Raw genomic sequence first — 24,578 nt, forward strand, 5'->3', positions numbered from 1 at the left:
TCCAGGGCACTGATGTTGATATTGGTCCCAAGGTTTGTTGACAAATGCCTGTCCACTTCTCATGACAACCATGACCAGTGACTAAGTGTCACTGTTGAATCATCAGTCACTGGGTCAAGGTGAAACTGACATGGCGTGACATCTGTAGATTGACATGGCTGTTATGTTTCGTCTGTGTGTAAGGTCACAATATACTGATGATATATTTTACACAGGTGAAAACCTGGTGGGACTGCCCTACACTCAGTGGTGTAGACAGTAGGGTAGGACTGGCATTTGAATCACCAGTTGGGTTGGACAAACTGTGTTTGAAGATTGTGTTTTACCTCACTTGCGTAGCATTTGGAAGCTCATTTGGAAGCCAGTGTCATATGTTGAAATTAGTGTTTACTGAATAGGGTGTTATTACATAATGGTGTAATGTACAAAGAAATACAGTAGGTACGATCCCTAGTCTCATACAAAACAATTTTTGAAGATTGTCCTTTAAGGTATTAAGGCACTGAAACGAGAATTGATCAGCTAGAAGTTATTGTCAAAATTAGTGTAGCATGCTGAGTGGAGTGACTGTATGGTCGGAGTTGTATAGAATGACTAGGTTTGATCTCTAGTGTCAGACAAAAAAATAGTCAAAGACTTCTTACCCACACTTGTGAGGCATTAAGCCACTGAATCGAGAACCTGTCAGTTTGAGTTGGTGTAATGTGTCGGAATTATTCTGAGTATCACCTTCATTTTGAACCTATGCATTAAAAAATATTGAAGTTTTTCCAAGGTTGAAGCTGACTGGCAGGTCATGACCTATTTGTGAGATTGGTCATAGTCTCTGTGCACTTTTTACTGAAGTATTGATTTCATGTCTGATTGATCTAGAATTGATCACAAAAAGTTAGCAAACAGAAAAAGTTTTGTGTCTACAATATGAGTCATGCAGCTTGGTTCCACACTGGTTAAAACCATGGAAGGTGGTAGGAGGCGGCGTGGGGGCTGGGGGTTAGTGGTAGGAAAGTGGTGAGATCTTGCTTAACTGATTTTTGGAACAGGTGTGTCCTTTATGACTCAACCAGACTAAATTATGAAAAAGTGAGTTGAGCCAGCTCTAGTCAACTATTTGCAGTAGGACTATAGTAATTGAGGAAACATGTGGCATAATAAAAGATTGCACGATAAGTTAGTCTACTGATGCATGTTGTGGTGGTGGCATAGGTTAGTGGTAAAGCGTTCTTTTGTCAACCTTATGACTTTGGTTTGAATCCCACTGTGTGGCAAGTACGTTTCTGGGATATTGTTGGAATGTTGATACAAGCAGCATGAAACCGTTTGGCCCTGCTCACTGACTCAAACTTTCACTGACTGACTGACTGAATAGCCTAAAGTGACGGCTAAAGTGCTGGCTTGTCACAAACTTAAAAGTCTTAAGTGCTATTCCCCACCTTGGTACAACTTGAGAAAGCCCATTTCTGCTGCTCCTTGCCATCATATATCAGGGCCAGTGCTGGAAGAGGTGTAGAAACTCACTCACTCACTCACTCACTCACTCACTCACTCACTCACTCACTCACTCACTCACTCACTCTCACTCACTCACTCACTCACTCACTCACTCACTCACTCACTCACTCACTCACTCACTCACTCACTCACTCATTTGTATCTGTCTGTACCAACAGTCACTGACCCACCAAGACAGTGATCCGACTTTGATCAGTGAATGGTCAACCACAAGCTGACCACCCAACTGGCTGACCTCACATGACCATTGTTGAGAGGCTGAGGCAGGTGACCACCCTAAACTAACAACTGGGAATTGTCCAGTGCCAGGCCCTTGTCCACCTGAGGCCACACTTGATGAGGGTTAATGATTGACAGACCCATTGCAGTTGTCACTGACCACTTGACCTGTGTATACATGTATTGCTCGGATTGTAATGACTGGATTAGAAACTAACACTAGTCAGATAACCTGTGTCAGTCTATCCTCTGTGCAGTCAGTTTTGGGTTTCTGTGAGATTCCACACTACATGTATTTGGAGGAGAGGGTTGGCTGGTTTGATCCTTTGATCCTTTGTTGGTTTGTTGTTTAACTCTGCTCTCAGCAATATATGGCATCTGTCTGTAGATAATAGAGTCTGGACCAGACAATCCAGTGATCAACAGCATGAACATCAATCTACACAAATGGGACACAATGACATGTGTCAACCAGATCAGCAGGCATTAAACAAAGAACCGGCCAAGCGTATCCGCAAATGAACCAGTGGCCAATGAAAAGGCTTCCTTACACTTGAGTGCACACCCACCGGGTCGGTACAGTATCGCGACTGCTTCGTTTCAAGGGTGGTAAATCCAAGTACAAAATATTGCACTTTTGATTTGTGATATAATTTTGTTTATTTGTTTTGTCAACAGTGGATTTTATATGTCATCAATACATGATAAGTGTGTTTTAAGGATGTTGATTTTTTTGGTTGCATGTGGCCTTTAACAGTAAAAGATAAGACGAATCACAACTATTTGTGATATTTTGTACACAATCATACATTACTGAAACAAAAAGGGGATCATATATATTCAGTAACTGGGCATTAGTCACAAGATCAAAATCAAACCAAAATATGAATTACTAAAATGAAATGCTTTGTTTTGAAACAAGAAACACCTGAGGCATTCAACACAAAATACTTAAGAAATACAGCCACTGGCTTGGGATATACATTTGTAAATATTGAATGTTTGTAATGGGAACAGTATCTACTGTTAGTTCTAATGTTCAAGTGTAGCACAGGTGTTTGGTGAATTAAAGCCTGTAAGTATCATGTGACAAGCCATGTCTATTGATCTTGATCAAGACTATTGTACACAGCATTGATATCACCTTACACAGAATACTGTGTTGTCAAACTATTGCAGCAACAGTGTAGCTAAGATAGCTGAATGTTGACCTGGAGACATTGTTTGGTGGACTGACGGTGGTGACTCATTGACTCGAGTTGTTGAAGATGACTTGGTTTGTATTATAAAGATAATAATGCTCACAATGACAACAGGAACAGTAATAACGATATGTAAAGTAGTAATTACGGATATTATGTTTAGTGGCACTGTTTATGGTGCACATTGTATATCAATGTAGCAGTAAATATTCTTAGACACACCAAATGTGACAAATGTGGGGTTGTAGGGCATTTGACAATGGAATAATCGGGCAGTGGATTGTTGGACAATGGACAGTGGGGCAATGGACTGTGTGGCTATGAATTGTGGTTCAGTGGACTGTGGGCAATGGACTGTGGGCAATGGACTGTTGGCAATGGACTGTGTGGCTATGAATTGTGGTTCAGTGGACTGTGGGGCAATGGATTATTGGGCAATGGACTGTTGGCAATGGACTGTGCTGCAGTGGACTGTGGGGCAATGGACTGTGTAGCTATGGATTGTGGGGCAATGGACTACTGGGTAGTGGGCTGTGGGGCAGTGAACCGTGGGGCAAGGGACTATTGGGCAATGGACTGTTGGCAAATTGGACAGTGCTGCAATGGGCTGTAGGGCAATGGACTGTGTAGCTATGGATTGTGGGGCAAGGGATTATTTGTCAAGGGACTGTAGGTTAATCATGACAATGGACTGTGTGGCTATAGACTTTTTGGGCAATGGACTGTAGGGTATTGGACAGTGGGGCAATGGGCTACTGGGTTGTGGGCTGTGGGGCAGTGAACTGTGGGGCAAGGGACTATTGGGCAATGGACTGTGTGGCTATAGACTTTTTGGGCAATGGACTGTAGGGTATTGGACAGTGGGGCAATGGGCTACTGGGTTGTGGGCTGTGGGGCAGTGAACTGTGGGACAAGGGACTATTGGGCAATGGACTGTGTGGCTATAGAGTAGTAAAGTAGTAATTACGGATATTATGTTTAGTGGCACTGTTTATGGTACACATTGTATATCAATGTAGCAGTAGATATTCTTAGACACACCAAATGTGACAAATGTGGGGTTGTAGGGCATTTGACAATGGAATAATCGGGCAGTGGATTGTTGGACAATGGACAGTGGGGCAATGGACTGTGTGGCTATGAATTGTGGTTCAGTGGACTGTGGGCAATGGACTGTTGGCAAATTGGACTGTGCTGCAATGGGCTGTGGGGCAGTGGACTGTGTAGCTATGGATTGTGGGGCAATGGACTATTTGTCAAGGGACTGTAGGTTAATCATGACAGTGGGGCAATGGACTACTGGGTAGTGGGCTGTGGGGCAGTGAACTGTGGTGCAAGGGACTATTGGGCAAGGGACTGTGTGGCTATAGACTTTTGGGCAATGGACTGTAGGGTATTGGACAGTGGGGCAATGGACTATGTGGCAATTGACATTTGGGCAGTGGACATTGTGGGGAAATGGACTGTGTGGCTATGGAGTGGGGGGCAATTGATTATTGCACAGTGGACAGTGGGGCAATGGACAGTGGTTTTATGGACTGTGTGGTGACAGACTATTGGGCAGTGGACTGTGGGGCAATGGACTGTGTGGCTATGGACTGTATGGCTATGAACTGTTCGGCAACGGACTGTGGGGCAATGGACTATGTGGCTATGGACTGTGTGGTTATGAACTATTCGGCATTGGACTATGGGGCAATGGACTGTGTGGCTATGGACTGTGTGGTTATGAACTATTCGGCATCGGACTATGGGGCAATGGACTGTGTGGCTATGGACTGTGTGGTTATGAACTATTCGGCATCGGACTATGGGGCAATGGACTGTGTGGCTATGGACTGTTGGGCAATAGACTGAGGTAACTGAAGTGTGGGGTAATGGACTGTTGGGCAAAAAACTGTACAGTAATTGACTGTGGTGTATGACAACAGAGTGTAGGCAACAGACTCTGGAGTTCTGATAATGGAGCAACACACTCTGAGGAAATGGATTCTGGGGCATTGTTTTAACTGAATTCAACCAACTCCATTTCAAGAGAGAAAAAATGATAGATAATTCAGTTAGTATTCTTCAGAAAAAGTCTATTTGATTAAAATTCCTAAAAAAATCTAATAGATCACATTGTATCTGAGATTGATGAGAAAAGTAAGCAAGCTGATTAAATGTCTGCATTTTTGCATGTTGCAACTTTGCACTGGAGGTTAAGTGAATAAACCAGTTAACATTATCAGTTTAATTTAGTTAGCCCAGGGAAGTGGCTCTGTTGCCAGAACCCCTGTCAATGAAGCAGAACATCATTGAATCTGACTCACTTGAAATACGATAAGTGGATTTGCAAGTCCCCTCTACCTGATTAGAGTTGACTTGAAAATCTAACAGTCCGTTGCGGAGTTAAAAACTCACATACTTCCCAAATAATAAAGTAGATCTAACAGAACAAATTAATGAGACTTGTTTGAGGACTTTCTTTTTTTGAAAATTCACATTTAAAACATGATCAGTTATGGTTTTGTTTTTGTAGAAAAAAATGTATTTGAAAGCAATGTTTGAAGTGCAGTTGTACGCTTGCAGATAGTTTTCATTTCTGTGTCTCATACCACACTTTTCTGAAAATAAATTGTGCATTTCTCAAAATAATCCTATCATCCCTCAGGGAAGATTTATTCCCAAATAAATTATGTATTTAGTTTACAATATTGAATTATAAAGTTTGGATGAATCAATGCAACCTTGCATTAAATCGACTCTTGTGCCCTCTACTAGGCGAACATTATTTTAAGCAAACACCATGATAGTTAGTTATATCCCTTGGAGTGATTGAAACCAGTTTGTCAAACTCCGACAGCATCGTGTAGAACTGAGTTTTCAATGTACAGAGCAATTGTTTCCTTTCATTATATTGAAAGCTGTTCGCCTCATCATTTCAATTATCAATTTTAAGCAGATAATAAGGTCTTTATTTCAACAGTAGGAAGTTAAAGCATAAGCCCGAACATATTTAATACTGGCCAAATATTGTTAAAAATGTTAGATTTTGTGATTAAAATGCAAAATGCAACTCTTTGACTGTCTGTTTTTTTGTTAAGATTTTGTTAATACATGTTTTTACATATAAACTTTTACATATAACTATTCCCGAACAAACTATCAATGTTGATATCTGTCAAGTAAAAACTGGTTAGTGACAACATTAGTGATGTCATGGCTTGCAGTTTGCCATTATGCTCAGATCTTTGTCATGACATGAATAAAAGCAGTCAACCTGGAACAGACTTGATTAAAAACTGATCTTCCCAACATATGGTGATGTAAAACATGAATCGTCAATAACAAGAAATAAGTAATCAATTGAACATGAACATAAATATTGACATTATTGATCACAGAGAGCCTTTTGTTGTAAGTTCCCCAAAAGTATTTTACATGTACTGCAGAAAATACCAACCCAAACCCCAAATATGTCCTTAATTACCCTCTTTAGGGGAATTGATAAGTTAATCTGGAAACCTACCCCCATCTTGTGTGGCCTTTTGAAGTGTTTATAAATACACAGCCAGGTTGGTGGTGGTCGCATTGGGTCATGGAGATTTGGTTTAAGTGGAAGAATGTTTATAGATCTCAAGGAGAGAAGCTGTATACAGAATAGATAGCTGAAAGTGTCCTTCTGAGTACACATGCTTGATCTGTAAATATCACCCATACCAGTTTTTCAAGAGTTGTCCTTATACACTTGTTCAGTGATGAAATAATAATAATATATGCTATATTGAAGACTATGGTTTGAAAAAAGAAAATTTCAAAAGTTAGTGCTCAAAGTGTGGCCTGAAATGTGAAATCAAAGAGTTAACTCTGTTCAGATTTAAAATCAAAGTTTTATTTCAATGCAGACTTGTATAGTAAGGGAAACATATTTTATATTTTTTATTGTAGTCAGTATTGTCCAAACATTCACAGCGCCATAATACGAGGGCTGGTCAAAAAGTTCAAAGCCTGACACAAGCAACAAATGGTTTGGTCAGATTTTAGTATTTTATTTTTCGACATAATCACCCTTGATTGCAATGCACCTCCTATATTGGTGTTTCAGTTGCTCAATTCCATGTGCATAGAACTCTTCTGGAAGTCCTGTCAAACACTCGTTTACAGCAGAATAGAGTTCGTCATTAATGGCAGAGTGTTTTCCACGAAGATGTTCCTTCAATTTTGGACATAGGTGAAAGTCACTTGGGGCCAGGTCAGGTGAATATGGAGGGTGAGGAAGTTCTTCAAAGCCACGTTGATGTACTGAAGACTTTGGCAGTCGAGAGGTGCGAGACGAAGCATTGTCATGTAAAACCAGAACTCAAGCCCTCAACAAACCACAGTGCTTTTCTTTGATAGATGCTCTCAATCTATGGAGTAGATCAGCATAGTAGGCACCAGCGATAGTCTTGTGACTCTCCAGGTAGTCAACATGGATGATTCCCTTCGCTTCCCAGAACGCTGACCTTGAAGACTTGAACTTCTTGGGTGGAGGAGAAGTGGGGTGGTGTCACTCAATGGATTGACGTTTTGACTCCGGATCATAACGATGAATCCGTGTTTCATCCCCTGTTACTTTTAAAATTTTGAAAATCATGCTCCACCACTTCACGATTTTCCTTTGCACTTCCTGTTTTCTTCAAATCAGCATTGAGAAACTTTGGGACTCATGACGCAGATACTTTGTTCATGCCCAAATTATCATGGATAATAGTTTGCATGGATCCATGGCTTAGACCCGTTTCTCATTCAACTTCAGCGATAGTCACATGTCTGTCTGCAAGAATACATTTTTCCACAGCTTCTACTGTTTCTTCATTAATGGCTGTAGAGGGACGTCCACACCGTGGCTCACCATCCAGACTTGTTCTACCAAAACAAAGCAGCCCATCTCTTAATTGTGGTGTATGAATGACCATCATCTCCATACACCTTCAACATACATGCATGCACTTCTGATGGCTGAATGCCTTCCAGTGTCAAAAACTTTATAACAGCACATTGTTCCATCTCTCACGTTGAAGCAGTTATGTATATCCCAGGCTTCAAGGACATGTTGCTTTCAAACTAGTTGATCTGTTTGAGTAAAATGACTGGAAATGCTGATGAAGAACACTGTCCAACAGCACACCCAAGATCAGTTGGTGTCACCAGTCTAGAAGTTCTGTAGGCTTAGAATGTTTTCACCAGCCCTCATTAGGATGTTTTTGACTCAATAAAGATGACAGCTTACACTTGAATAGGTTAGTGGGTTCACTCAATGCCTGACCTCACCATCTGATCTCCTTGTTTTTTCTTTCTTTCCTTGTTTTTCTCCATGAGCCAATCATGGAGATGTTTGCATGATAGATGAACTGTTTCCTAATCAGAATATATAGAAAAGAATTGTCCCAGAAAAACAGTCGAAGACAACTCTGTCGTCTGGCATTAACTATGATGAAATGTAGCTTTGAGAAGTGTTTTCTCATATGAAACACAGGCCTGCAGCATATAGATGCAGTAAAAAGTTCTCCTGTATTGTATTGTTTTACTGTTTTTAGTACAAAATTGTAAGTGGTAACTTCCTGGTATCAATGACATTAAACATTATTAGACAAATATAAACAAGTGATAAGCATTAAGATACAACATCAAGTAATTTCACAAGAAATTGTGAAAATATATTTCTTTCAATAAAACTCCTGATTTACCTTTAAACCTTTAAACAACAAGTAACCTGGCTTGCACTTATCCAATATACACAGATCTTTCACATTATGTAAATGAAAGGTGACCTGGCTCAGATTTCTATACGTCTGACTGAAGTACTGGTGTGAATTAAAACATGAAACTTCAATAACCAGAAATGACTAAACTATGTTTGAATGATATCATATGTCAAAACCCCACAATATTCTCTGTGAACAGTACGTGAACACCATATTGGCATTATTGATGAAGAAATAACCTACTTCTCGTCACAGTATTTTGTTGTAAGTTCCTAAGTATCATACATTTCCACATCAACAAAAGTATGGTTTCCTAACAACACATTTTATGTGATAAGTCAGGCTGATAAGTACTTCATAAACAAACACCTCCACCCCCAAATCAGTGTAGCGATCTTACTGACCTTTGCTGGAAAGTTGAGTTTACATAGTGATCTTGTAAATGACCAATGTTTATTTCACATGTGTTTTCCTGGCCCTGTGATGATGGTGCTTGATTTCACTGATAAACATGTACATTTCATGCCCTGAACACATCCTCTACCCAGTCCCCAAGGCAGGCTCTGATGTGGACCATGTGCTTCCGGTTGTGTAGCCATTGTTCATTTCACCTCAGGGTCAGGTACAGGCTGTAATATACATCACATGAAATAAACAACACCACGCTGGCAATTTGCAACAGTATGTGGGAAATGTACACACAGTTTAATGCTAGATTGCCAACATTGCTAGTGTGTATAGTGTGACTTTGCTGTGTGAAAATGGTCATTCCACGCATGCACTTCAAAATTTATTTGCATATTTTGTTTGTGAAAAAATATGTATTTGGACAGATTACAGGGATTTGTGTTATGTACATAAAAAATATCTATTGGAACAAATTACGGGGATTTGTGTTATGTACATTATGAGGAAATTGATGTTGAACATGACACTATTAATCATTGTTCTAAGTAGAGAGTATGAAATGTACATCACATCATGAATCTGTACATCACATGGAATGAAATGAACATGATACTGATACCAAAGGAGTTATCCGAAATGAAACTGAAAAATTAGAAGCAATTTTAAGTGACATTTTTGAAAATGACATAAAGATCACTGAACCAATTTTGAAATTATATTTCGTTAATGTAAATGCAACATGATACTTGATATTAGTGATTAGATGTAAGATAAATGTAGGACCTTTTTCCTGGTTGGCGTTGTTGTGATCTTTGATTGGCACTTGCTCTTTGACCTTTGCTGCTTCCCTTTGATTTTGTCTGGCATACTAATTGAGTGTCAGATGGACTTTGTATGAAAGGTCATCATGATAGATACAGTGGGTTAAATTGCAGGAAAAAATGTTAACATACTATAATATTGAAATTGGCCCAAATCATAAACATTTGATTGACAGATGTAAGTTATATGTGATGGATATTGTCATGGTGAAAGAAGAATGAGTGGCAGCTGACAGTTAACTGCTGTCATATAGATTTCAAGACCTTTTAACATGTTTGTTCATATTACTATTGTTGTCAAGTCATTAAGTTTAAAATGCTAATTTTGCAGTGATTTTTTATGTTTATGATATGATTCCTTGGAAGTGTTTAAGTCTCATTACTGAACATACCACCTTTTGGAGGATTCAGTTTCACATTTTTTTCTGGTTGTGATCATTGGTTAAAGTTCGTCACCATCATCACTGACATGGATTTCATTGCCCATACCTCCTTATGGGTTTCATTGCTGATACCTGCCCATGGGTTTCATTGCTGATACCTGCCCATGGGTTTCATTGCTGATACCCACTCATGGGTTTCATTGCTGATACCTGCTCATGGATTTCATTGCCGATAAATACTGATGAGTTTCATTGCTGATACCTACTCATGGGTTTCACTGCTGTTACCTGCCTATGGGTTTCAATGCTGATACCTGCTCATGGGTTTCATTGCCAATACCTAAATGATGAGTTTCATTGTTGATACCTGCCCATGGGTTTCACTGTTGATACCTGCTCATCAATGCCCCTATATATACTGCAAAAAATTGCTGATAGCTCCTTATGGGTTTCATTGCTGATACCTGCTCATGGGTTTCATTGCCAATACCTGCCCATGGGTTTCATTGCTGATAGCTGCCCATGGGTTTCATTGCTGACAGCTGCCCATGGGTTTCATTGCTGTTACCTGCCCATGGGTTTCATTGCTGATAGCTGCCCATGGGTTTCATTGCTGACAGCTGCCCATGGGTTTCATTGCTGTTACCTGCCTATGGGTTTCATTTTTGACAGCTGCTCAATTATTGGGTTTCATTGCTGTTACCTGCCTATGGGTTTCATTGCTGACAGCTGCTCATGGGTTTCATTGCTGTTACCTGCCTATGGGTTTCATTGCTGACAGCTGCTCCATTATTGGGTTTCATTGCTGTTACCTGCCTATGGATTTCATTGCTGGCAGCTGCCCATGGGTTTCATTGCTGTTACCTGCCTATGGGTTTCATTGCTGACAGCTGCTCAATTATTTGGTTTCATTGCTGTTACCTGCCTATGGGTTTCATTGCTGACAGCTGCTCATGGGTTTCATTGCTGTTACCTGCCTATGGATTTCATTGCTGATAGCTGCTCATGAGTTTCATTGCTGATACCTGCTTATGGGTTTCATTGTTGATATCTGCCATGGGTTTCATTGCCGCTACCTACTCATGAGTTTCATAGTTGATACCTGCACATCAATTCCACCATCTATCTCCAAAAACGCTTTCACTGCCTATACCTGCATAATGTGTAACTCTCAGAGTTCATATGACTGATATTAAATGCTAGCAAGCGTTGATTAGATTCCAGTTTTCTTCTGGAACCACCACTCTGTATGGATACATTTCTGAAGCAGTGGAGTTTTCCTCAATGGTAAATGCATGAAAAAGACTGACCAAATAATACATTGAATCCTGCAAATTCTTTCTGACCAATGTTAATCACTAATTCTTTGGTTTGGTTTCATTTTCCTGTCCATATTTTGCCATCTGGACGCATTCAGTTGTGGAGACATATTTAACATACATGATAACATCATTCCTGTAGATGTAATTGAGAGTAACGTGATAATGATGCATATGTTGGCATTTTACATTGTCAGTTAGACTGTTGGTTTTCTGATCTATGTTAGACACTGGGCAGTGTTCAAATAATATTCTTGCTTTGAAGCATTGTATGATATAAAAAGGTCAGAAAACACATTAAAATTTTACATCAAAGTCACCCACTTACTCCACTTATTTTTAAGAATAGGCTGAAAATTGGTGAAATGAAAAATATAAAAAGACAACAGAAAATGGGATTTAGTGTGTAAATCTTGCTGAGGTCACATTCAGGTTCTAATGGCAGAAGTACTGACAGATAAACCAAAGATTAAAAGAATTCCTGCAAATGTTTGTCTTTGTTGCAAAGAAAAGAAATACAAGCTTGCAGATAGCATTTGCCCCAGAGACAAAGCAAAGCTACACAAAACCAGTACTGAAATGTATCAGTGTCTTGTAGGCATCAATCAAGTCTGGCTGACATAAACAACATGTTCATATCAGTCAGCTGTCTCTCCAGGCAATGTACATAAATTCACACATTCCACAAGAGTTGATGCTGATCTGGACGACTGATGCTGATCTGGAGGACGCAAAAAGTGCAATTAAGTAGCAATAACAAAAAAATCAACCACAGTCAGGTAGTCTGGCTCACAGACAGACAGACAGACAGACAATGGTTTATTTGTGTCTCACTTCTGTACAGCATGATATACAACAGATATAAAACATATGTAAAAGTACAGAACCACTCAATGTGAGTTATGAGAGACAGTAGTCGTTTCAAATCGTAAAACCTATAAGCATATATAAGATGTAGTAAAAACATACAACTGGTAAAACATTATGAGTATAAAAGACGTTTCCTTCTCTGTAATATTAAAAAGCAGGTTTTGGCAAAATAATAAAAAATATCGGCACTTTTACATATCAGCATTTTTGCAGTATTTGTTAAATCATAAAAGTCCTCATCACGGGAATAGCAAAACGAGAAAAGTTTTTCTCTAATATCCTTATATACATCACAGTGAAACAGTACATGAAACTCGTCTTCGACACGATCGGCACAATTGAAACATTTCCTATCTGTAACAGGTAGGTTTTCATATCGCCCAGTTTCCATTCTTATTGGGGCTACACCACACCTAAATTTGGCCATAGCTGATCGGTAACACCTAGGCATATTACAGGTAACAAAGGGTTCAGGGTAAAAGTCATGTTTAAAAAGCCTGTATGTTCTTAGCTTGTTTAAACCCCTTCGGCCTTCTTCGAGATTTAACCGATATTTCCAATTTAAAATATACTCTTCCATACATTTAGTTTTTACTTCTGTACAAATCAGGTTTTTACTTGGGCTATAGGATGGATTTAAAACATACCCCATATCAAGGTCACTGAGCTTTTTTCTAAGTCTAAAATTCCAATTTCTGACTCACAGTCACTCACTCCTATTAGTTCTTCTTGTTCCTAGCCCTTTGTGCAATACTAAAGCCCTAAATGAAGGCTTTCCTCGGATTTTTGTTCTGAATGAACCTGGTCACTTAGGCTCCTTTTCAAATTAAAAGAAACTGTTTCGTTCTGCCAAAATTATATATATTCAGAGGTGATATCATAGATGCATCTAAATGCTTAATATGTCTTTTCAATCGCCCTGAAAATAGATTTTTATTACAATAGGACTTTTGTACCTTTTTTCTGGTACTTTTTACTTGGACTTTCTTCCAAAATTTTTTTCCTACAATCCTGAGCATTAGCCTAACAGTCAGCAGACGTTATTCAGGACACTTCTTATGACAAGTTGTAATATGGAATGTTCTGTTAATATTCAAACTAAAAGTTCTCTACCAGTGAGTCAAGACTCATCTTCAGAAGAAACAGTGTCTTTAGTCTGTGAAAAGACTGACAGACTCTACTAATTCAATTACTGAAGCCAGTCACAGGTACTTTGTGTATGATGAATGTGACCTGTCCCATGTGGCTGTCATGTTAATCACAGGCAGCCTTTGATGTCTGGGTTGAGTGACAGCTATGTGCATGTGATTGACATGGTCAATATCAGTGTAGAGGGTTATAGGAGAAGGAATGTTGATAGCTCACCAACACATGTGGTCTGCTTACTTCTATTTACTGTGGTATTCTCCCATGTCAATAGCCTGTGTCAACTATGTCATACTTGACATGGTCATACAGTGGATGACAGGTCATGTATGACTGGTGTATGAGGGAAAGGAGAGGTGTTGGTTACAGTTACTGTCACCAGATGGTCATCTGCAGATTCTTGAGCGTCATCATTTATTTGACCTCTCACATAAACATCAATGTCTTTATTGGCTGAGCCCACTTTCAGTATTTTCAGTGCACCCCATGTACTAGTGTGTCGTACAGACCCTGAAGTATATATATCCAAGAAAGCCCACGCAAGTCTAGAAAATGTGGCAAGTCTAGAGGAAGAAAGTCTCAGGGCTCCATTTCATTATAATATTTTTTTCACTATGAACGTTTTTTCCGTAAAATATGTTAATTTCAGAAACTAGCTGTTAGTCTACCCATGTACAAGGGAGGTGTATTGTAATACATCCTGCTGCCAATAGCAATTCATTTGGTACTTCAAGGTAGTTATCTTAAATAACATTGCATGATGCATGGAAATTACCGTTGTTTTACGAATGGAAGGGAGATATCTCTAAATCTGTTTTTCTTGTGTAGTCCGCTATATCAAACGTTTAAGTGTAATCCCTGTAAATATTAAGAAGTGGAATTACATCGCGGTTACTTTACTAAGACAGTACCTGTGGGAAAAATCACCAAGATGCAAGATTCGATTTGTTTGATTCACACATTGGCTGAAGTGTATGAGCCGATACCCAAACTTCAAACACTTCAAAATTAACTTTGTTTATGTTCCCTGAGCCTCAACCCATGGTCCCCTCGAGACCAGTGATCAATTCATAGTCAATAAGTTTAGTCTTGGTTCATGAACAAAAACTTTATGAAGTAAAACACAACTTCATAACGTGTAAAATAACTTTATGCAGTTGACAAAGCCATCAGCAGTCTGTAAATAATTTAGTCTGGACCAAACAATCCAGTGATGAAGGATTTAGTGCCAGGAACTCTTGTGTGACCAGTGTACCCTCAGATAAGGTACTAGTTGACAAAGCCTTCAGCAGTCTGTAAATAATTTAGTCTGGACCAAACAATCCAGTGATGAAGGATTTAGTGCAAGGAACTCTTGTGTGACCAGTGTACCCTCAGATAAGGTACTAGTTGACAAAGCCTTCAGCAGTCTGTAAATAATTTAGTCTGGACCAAACAATCCAGTGATGAAGGATTTAGTGCAAGGAACTCTTGTGTGACCAGTGTACCCTCAGATAAGGTACTAGTTGACAAAGCCATCAGCAGTCTGTAAATAATTTAGTCTGGACCAAACAATCCAGTGATGAAGGATTTAGTGCCAGGAACTCTTGTGTGACCAGTGTACCCTCAGATAAGGTACTAGTTGACAAAGCCTTCAGCAGTCTGTAAATAATTTAGTCTGGACCAAACAATCCAGTGATGAAGGATTTAGTGCAAGGAACTCTTGTGTGACCAGTGTACCCTCAGATAAGGTACTAGTTGACAAAGCCTTCAGCAGTCTGTAAATAATTTAGTCTGGACCAAACAATCCAGTGATGAAGGATTTAGTGCAAGGAACTCTTGTGTGACCAGTGTACCCTCAGATAAGGTACTAGTTGACAAAGCCTTCAGCAGTCTGTAAATAATTTAGTCTGGACCAAACAATCCAGTGATGAAGGATTTAGTGCAAGGAACTCTTGTGTGACCAGTGTACCCTCAGATAAGGTACTAGTTGACAAAGCCTTCAGCAGTCTGTAAATAATTTAGTCTGGACCAAACAATCCAGTGATGAAGGATTTAGTGCCAGGAACTCTTGTGTGACCAGTGTACCCTCAGATAAGGTACTAGTTGACAAAGCCTTCAGCAGTCTGTAAATAATTTAGTCTGGACCAAACAATCCAGTGATGAAGGATTTAGTGCCAGGAACTCTTGTGTGACCAGTGTACCCTCAGATAAGGTACTAGTTGACAAAGCCTTCAGCAGTCTGTAAATAATTTAGTCTGGACCAAACAATCCAGTGATGAAGGATTTAGTGCCAGGAACTCTTGTGTGACCAGTGTACCCTCAGATAAGGTACTAGTTGACAAAGCCTTCAGCAGTCTGTAAATAATTTAGTCTGGACCAAACAATCCAGTGATGAAGGATTTAGTGCAAGGAACTCTTGTGTGACCAGTGTACCCTCAGATAAGGTACTAGTTGACAAAGCATGCTATGTTAATGCAAGACTGACTTTTTGCCTGTTTCTAAAAAAATCGGTAACACCATTTCTGTGAACTACTTAGCAGCCAGCACAGGATGGGGGTTACATCCAGAGTTATCTCCCTTGAGATATGCTTGATTTAGTCGGTTAAGCTGTGTTTGATAGCTGATCAGAATTAAGATACCGACTAGACTAAATACAGTGGATTGAGAAATCATTCAGGCACAGGTCTATATAAACACTCACAAACTCACTTGAGTTTGTATTTGGTGATGCCTCAGGTTAAATTGAGTGGATTCAGGGATCGCCTAGATACAGCTCTCAGTAGAACACTTTGTCTTCCTAGCTTATGTTTGTCTGTGTATCTGGTGATGACGATGAATCCAATGGATTCAAGGATGACACTGATACCGGTGTCTACAGGGAAGGCACGCTCAGGGATATTTATATCTGTCTAGACTTAGTGATGGAAACCTGTATAAGAAAACCAATGCCATGTCACCCATTAAGTGGCCATGACACAAATGCTGCCCTATGCCACCCTTTAACAACAGGAACCTACAAAAAGGTCAAGATGCCATTACACATTTTTTGGACTTGATTTGCGGGTTAAATATCTTAAAGCAATGATAATTCAAATTCATTTTTGCCTTTAACATTTATGAAAAGAAACAGTTGCCTGTGAGATATTAGCGGGGTTACTGACTACATGTTACAAATTTGCAGTAATGCTTTTCCATGAAAAGCTTTATAAACACTTAAAATAATGCTGATTCTATAATACTTGTGACTTGAAATCAAGGAATCAATCATGTCAGTGAAAATGGACTTTTTCCTTAAATATATTAACTGTACATGGAATAGAAATAGTTTAGTCTTACACCACTTTTAGCAATATTCCAGCAACATCATGGCTGGGAATGCCAGACATGGGCTTCACACATTGCAACCCATGTGGGAATCAAACTCAGGTCTTCAGCATGACAAGCAAACGCTTTAACTACCAGGCCACCCCACAGCCCTTTTGTCAAAAGAAAGAGAACTGGTTATAAAATTGCTTATGAGTTGAGATTGCCATGGAAAGCAACTGGTGTGCTCAGTAAAAGTGTATGTCTGTTCTATACTTATGTTTAAATCTCATAAATCAGTGTTAGGTGAAATACATTATCCAGATATTCCTACATTTTGTGGTTATCTGCTCTGATAACACTATCAGCTGTTTTGGTTTTATGGATGTATTATCTAAAAGCCTGGCTGTCTGTTTAGAAACAGCTAGATAACTGATGCTGGTATTTAAAAACAAGAATTCCTGTTCACAGGTGCACTGAATAATTAATGCTGCTAAACTTACAGGTATTAAAATTTTTGGTAGTTAATAATTGTTATCATCAGGCGTGTTGGGTAGTCCAATGTTGAAAGTATCTACTTGTCATGCCACAGACCCAGGTTCGATTCCCCACATGGGTACAAAATGTGAAGCCCATTTCTTGTGTCCCCCGCTGTGGTATTGCTGAAATATTGCTGCAAGTGGTGTAAAACCACACTCAGTCATTCCCTGCAATCATCAACATCATCATCATGATCATCATCATCATCATTGAGTCCTGTGGTAAATATATGGGATAAATGTCTGTATTGATGAAGACACATTATTTTGATAAGAAAGAGCTTCCCAGTGCATGTTCAGCAATATACATTTTAGTCTTTACTTTGGGTCTTTTTCCGTCATCTTTTTCCATGTTTGACTATTTTAAGAACAATAGTTTTTCCCAGTCTAAGTAAACTTCGCCCCAGTGTATTTCGTTACACTCCACCACTAAGTCTAACAAAACCTAGTAGAAGGTCGCGTCAAGTAACCTTTGAGCAACCAATGATGGTCCAATCAAATGCCAGACGGTTAAATAGATTTAACCAATCAGACAACGGCTACTATTTAGGGATCGGAGGTACTTTCAAAATATTCAGGTCACCGACACAAATCTCTCCACAAACAAAAATCAGCATATAACACAGTTATTTGACCTGCAGTATATACGCTTTGGGATTTCTGTTGACATGGTTACCATTAGCTAATATTTCTGCAAGAAAACATCCTTGAATATTGTCAAAAACACTATTTTCAGTGACTGTTTACTCACCGTTGTCATTGCAGTACATACCCCGTGTGCATCACCCAGAAGCATTCGTACGCTAAATAGCATTCGGAATCGTTCGGTAATGAACGTTTTCGAGATAAAAAGTTCACAAGGGATGTGCAAATGTGCACTTTCGTGATTTGGTAAGCTGTCTTCTGATTGGTCAATCTCAAAGGTTACCTGACGCCACCTCCCATAATGTTTTGTTAGACTCAGTGGTGGAGTGTAACGAAAAGTACTGAGGATAAGTTTACTTAGACTGTAGTTTTTCCAGAATTGATGTCAGTGTTTTCTTCCTGCAAAGCAGGACCAGCTAGCAGTATTTCATATACCTAAACCAACTCATAATTATTTCCTTGGGTTAGTAATGGGATATTTTCCTGTTATGTAAATCCATGAGCCTAAAATAAGATTTAAAACCTTATCGTTTAGAGTGACATCCCTTTGCAAAAGCACATGGCAAACTTCAGTATGTGTTATGTTTGTTGTGCATGTTGGTAGTGCAGTTACTGTGTAGAAATTTCATGTTTACATGGAGTTCTACTAGAGGTAAGATACTCAATACCCATACAGGCAATCTAAATCCATAGGACTAACACCTTGTCACAATAAAATAGGACAACATAGGACATAAACGGAACAGTAAGGTATGTAAATGTGAACAAGGGGGACAGTCATTCAAGTTAAGGTCTAAGACAGTTCTTGAATGATTGTCTGAAGTCCAGCTGTTTTGTATTATTCTGTTTATATGAATGTTCATTCCATTTTATCATGTCTCAGAATCACTTTCTTTAGTTACAAGCATTTCTTGACTTTAAGCCCAGGGCTTGATTATGGGTTTTTTATTTGTGATCGAGGAGGGTCATTTTCCATTATTAAGCCCAGGGGTTAAGTACAAAACATCCTGGTATGGATTATGTGAGTCTCAGCATATCACGTTTCATGTTGACTATGAAAGAAAATGCCAAGTCTAAGTTACTTCATTGTTACATCCCGCTTCTTGTTACAGGCTTGTTGATTGGCGGAGGGCTAGCTATCTACCCATATGGTTGGGACAATGTGGAAGTCCACCAGGCATGTAATGGAATGTCTGGTCACTATAATCTAGGTGAGTCTTCTTCTGCTTTCTCTTACAGCGAGTGAGTTTTTCTTTACGCCACTTTTAGCAATATTCCTGCAATATCACAGTGTTGAACACCAGAAATGTGAATCAAATCCGGGACGGCATGTCACGAGCGAATTCTTTAACCACTAGGCTACACTACCAGCCAAGAATTTTTGGGTGAGTGAGGTTTTTTGCCAGCTTTATCTGTTTCAGCATTATCGTATCAGAGAGCGTCAGAAATGGGCTTGATGAAGTGAGGTGATTTTAAAACCACAAAGCCACCACATGCGCCAAGTGGTAGGGTTGCCTAGTGGTTAAAGTGTTCAATCGTCTCGCAATATCACAGTTCACCAGAAATGTGAATCAGACCCGGGTCGGCATGACGAGTGAATGCTTAGTGATGCCTAGTTGTTAAAGTGTTGACTCGTCACGCCAAAGATACTAGGGCCTCCAGGGTTTGATTCCTGACATGAGTATAATATGGGACGTCCATTTCTTGCGTTTCTGCCATCAGCTTGGCGGTACTGTGAGTGAGTGAGTGAGTGAGTGAGTGAGTGAGTGAGTGAGTGAGTGAGTGAGTGAGTGAGTGAGTGAGTGAGTGAGTGAGTGAGTGAGTGAGTGAGTTTTACACTGCTTTTAGCAATATTCCTGCACTATCATGGCGGGGGACACCAGAAAAAGGGTTTCACACGCTGTATCCATGTGAGGGCTGAATGCAGTGAAAACATCAGGAATAGAAGTAGACTAACAACTTGTCTCTGAAATAAACATATTTTGCAGAAAAAAGTACATAGTAAACAAAAAAGTAAAATGTAATGGGGCCCTGACACTTTCTTCGCTGAAGCTGTGAAAAAACTAGTCTTGCCGTGTTTTCTAGACTTGCTTGTGTTTTCTTGGATACGTTGGCTTCAGGGTCTGTGTGACAGTCTGTTCTGAATGTTGACGAAGTTGATGCGAAGTTGAGAACAAAAATATGAATTAGTTTATGAAGTGTATAAATGAGAGTGGGACTACCAAAAACATGAATTGAGTGACTTTATGCAGTGATGCCATCTCTCAATACAGCTAATGAAGGTCTAGAATGTGGCAGGTTTAGGATTCAGCAGTTTCAGTCTCTTATCTGTGATATTTTATGAAGATATTCTAGGAACTATTTTAATCTGTAAATTTTGTTGATTCCAGAGATTAGATGTTGATGGTATGGATCCATTTGGCTTTAGGAAAACTGAAACAAATACATTATGAAGAATGAGGAATATCTTTACGGATATACAACTTCAATATTCTGTATAGTTGACATTTTGATATAGATTCCAATGCTGTTGTCAAGTAAGTGGCATCTATGTCAAAATGTTGCCTATACAGAACAAAGAAGTTGTATATTCATAAAAATTAGTTCTTATTCTTCATCCACCCAACTTTTAGAATGCCAGTCTATGAAGTCAAAGTTATTATGCTTCAACTTTGATGAAATTGATGCAGGAGTATTCTTATGTGTTCTTGCATTCCAGGGAGTTGTACATTATCGTGGGCATTCTACCTGACGGGATGTGGAGCCGGGTTGACTATCATTTGTTGCATGATGGCGTGTCATGCTCATCGCAAGAAAGACACTCACGCGGTCACATACCACGTGTAACTGACAACAGAAGGCGTAACCTGATGACACCTGATGACTTTTGCAAGAAAGACACTCACATGGTCACATACCACGTGTAACTGACAACAGAAGGCATAACGTGATGACAGAAGGTGTAACTGACATCTGTCACTGACTGTAATACATTTCACCAATTCAGCGTGACAATCAGCTGTTACCAAGAATCAAACGCCTGGCACCTGTCAACTGAGATGTTGATGTGCCACCTGTCAGCCTTGAGCATTGTACATTTCATGCAACAGACATGACATTGACATCTAGTGATGATGAACCAATTGCGGAATCTCAATATCTGAATGTTTTTGTGTTTGGAACTGACATTCTCTAGTAGCACAAGATCTGAAGACCAATCTACATGAGGTGTGAAATATACCATCTTTTTTCATTTATTCACTTAAACAATTGATACCATGCACAGCCTACATGTCACCATGCATGTTCGACAATAGCTGGACAAATTTGGCGTGATGACTGCACAAGAAATGACACTTATTACAATATTAGATTGATGTTGTCAATCACTTATGCCTCATCCATCACTGCATCTGTGTGACATCTTCCAGCTCAGTGATGAAATATATAAAATAGTCAAAGGGAGACAACACTCAAAACTTTCAGTTTGCCTGTGGATATGAGGGAAGATACTGACATTGATTGATTTCAGGAAACATGATGAATATTTAATTGATTTTGTTGTGCATACCAGTACTTACAGAGAAAATACCTCAATTCTCAACAAATGTTTGACATTAATGGATTGGTCATGAATTATGTTAGTTGAATCGGATTGTGTTTAAATAGTGATAATGTTCCATATAAATAATTCAGCATATGAATACATTCTAATCAACATTGCTCACAGTATTTTCAGATGGCTGGTTCTGTGTATTGTGAATTGAAAATAACACATATTTCTAATTAATGCTGAAGTATTTCTAGTTGCTGATGAAGTATTTCAAGTTAATGATGAAGTATTTCTAGTTGATGATGAAGTATTTCTAGTTAATGCTGAAGTATTTCAGTTTCATATTAGTCATAATATCCTGATGTAAAATAGCATTTGAATGTATGAAAATAATTTATGTTTCTTAAAAACATGAATTTATGAACCATTGTGATCTTTGTTGAAATTAATGAAATAAAGATAGGAATGCTTTTTGCATCCAATGATGAATAGGATAGTGGTCTAAGCGAGGTAATTCAAAAGTAATGAAGCGTTCCAAGCTTATTTTTTAAGATCAGTTTGTTTACATTTTGACTACCAAACCAGTTTCCTCAAAGCAAGATCATTTCTACACACTATGGCTTGTTTTGCACTTCAACCTAACACATGAATGCATGTTCACACATGAATTTCATGTCTCAGAAGTGGACTTTTGTATATAAACACAGTGTGAGTCTAGTCAGAGTTTGGTGTGATTCATGTGAAGAACTGGTTTTCTTCAGATTACACAGTGATGGGGTCTCTTTCACAGACTGTAATCATTGTTGTGAGGATAATTGTATTGCTAGAAATATCATAGCATTGTTATGAATACCATACCATTTTTGTGAACATTGATGTTAATACCATAGCATCGTTGTGAATACCATACCATTGTTGTGAACATCATATCATTGTTGCAAACACTGTTGTGAATATCATAGCATTGTTGCAGACATACCATGCCTTTGTTGTGAACATCATAGCATTGTTGTGAACATCATAGCATTGTTGTAAACATCATAGCATTTTTGCAAAATTTCATAATGCACTGTTGTGCATTGTAATTGTAATTGTATTGTTGTGAAAACTGATAGGGAAGGTTGTGAATATCATACCATTATTGTGAACATTATAGCATTGTTGACAATGCTATACCATTGTTGTGAACATCATACCATTGTTGTGAACATCATAGCATTGTTGTGATTTTCATATCAGACTGTAGCTTTGTGGTAATCCATTTAAAACATTCATGATTGGATCATCCTCTTGTCTGTGTTGTTAAGTGTACAATATGGATTGGGTGATCACAATGGAGAGTAGATGCTGTGACTTGTTTCCTGGGAGATCAGTCAGTCACACTGTTAGTCATAGTTTTGTTGATATAGAGCTGTGTAAATGGTGCATGTTCTGTCAAACAACAGTTGTTTCCCTTAGGTTGCAGAATCTAGTTCTCATGGGTTTGATTTCCAATTTGGCCCTCATTGTTTACTGATTGCCTGCACCGAGTTTGAAGGGATTAAACAGATTAGCATCCCAAATCCACCACTGATATCCCATAGCAACAAAAATGGCAGATTTTTTAATTTTTTTGTGTTTCTCATCACCAGACCAACCCTTCTAAATTATTGCTATTGATCACAGGATTGTCTGGTTCAGACTCCTTTATTCACAAACCTCTCCCACAAGTAGCTGTAATACTGCTGAGTACAGCATAAAACTACTGACTCTTTCACTCATACCTCACCCAATTACTATCACTCACTCACTCCTGTCTGAAGTACTGTTATTAGCTCTCCCCTGGGGTAGCATCACTCATTCCTCACTCCAGTCTAATTCACTAAATCCTCACTGGAGCACTCTCTCACTCTCTCATTCAAAACTATAGGACATCACTCACTTCTCTGTCTAACACCATCACTTACTCACTCCTAACCAAGTACTATCACTGTCAATGAAACAATTCAGTTCAGTATTGACTGTTGCAGTATCGAAGTATTCCCCATAGTCCATGTATATAAACTGATGCTGTGTTTGATGTCAATGTTTGTGTCATGGTAATGTCTCCACGACGACGTGCTATTAATGTCTCCATAACAACGTGCTGTTGTATAACATCTATATCATCACACTTGTGAATTTGTGTCTTCATCAATAAACTGATCATAAAGCACCAAGGTTGTCAGAGTTATTTCCCTTGAATCGCCCATCAAGACGCTGGTAAGGAAGCATGAGGTGACAATTACACTGAGTTGCAGATAGCCCACGTATATCCGTAAGTTACGCAAATATTAAATTGAAAACTCAATTCCTATTGGGTCAGTCACGTACAAGAATGTTTGAAGTTTCATAAATGCTCAATAAATTTGATCTTTCATGTATACAGCCAGAAATGTCAATGCTTAGCCTAGTACCAATGGATAGATAAAATCACTAAAGTATATTGACAGGTTCTATTTCAGGGCATGAACTTGTCAGATTGCACTCTTTCGTATCGTTTCTCACATTAGAGATCAAATATAAATAACAAGCACTAGCATTTGAACGTTACACTCTTAAAATTAATGGAAAATGGCAAAATTCCCAACTGACTTGAGAGGCTGGTATAATTTATTTGGTTACTCAAAGGAAAATTAGGATACTCGGTTGAGATGAAAATAATGTCATTTATAAAAAGTAAATTTCACTCCAGTTTAAAGGAAAGCCAAGAGAAAAACAGGAAATGAGGTGGAACTAGTCATTAAATATGTTTCCGTGAAGTATCTTCAAACAGTTTGCAGAAAAGATAGAAACTGTGGAGTGTATTTGTAGATGCATTGAATAGTGTTGGCAGTTGGTTGAAATCTCACAATTGATAGCATTATTTTTTCAGATCTTCCTACCCAGGTTGTTATTGCTGATATATATAACATGATGCAACTTACTA

At 38.8% G+C, this 24,578-nt stretch overlaps 1 protein-coding gene across 1 annotated transcript in view; it reads left to right on the forward strand.

Moving 5' to 3' along the window:
• Positions 1-23,829, forward strand: part of LOC137269853 (LHFPL tetraspan subfamily member 6 protein-like) — a 60,915-nt gene extending 37,086 nt beyond the window's left edge. Inside the window, exons 2-3 of the mRNA XM_067803696.1 lie at positions 19,191-19,289; positions 20,798-23,829. Of these exons, the coding sequence (XP_067659797.1) occupies positions 19,191-19,289; positions 20,798-20,925 (227 nt within the window). The 3' untranslated portion in view covers positions 20,926-23,829. The remainder of the gene's footprint in view (positions 1-19,190; positions 19,290-20,797) is intronic.
• The last annotated feature ends 749 nt before the right edge of the window (positions 23,830-24,578 follow it).

The sequence above is a fragment of the Haliotis asinina genome, unplaced genomic scaffold, assembly GCF_037392515.1.
Source record: "Haliotis asinina isolate JCU_RB_2024 unplaced genomic scaffold, JCU_Hal_asi_v2 scaffold_17, whole genome shotgun sequence".
Classification (NCBI taxonomy): domain Eukaryota; kingdom Metazoa; phylum Mollusca; class Gastropoda; order Lepetellida; family Haliotidae; genus Haliotis; species Haliotis asinina.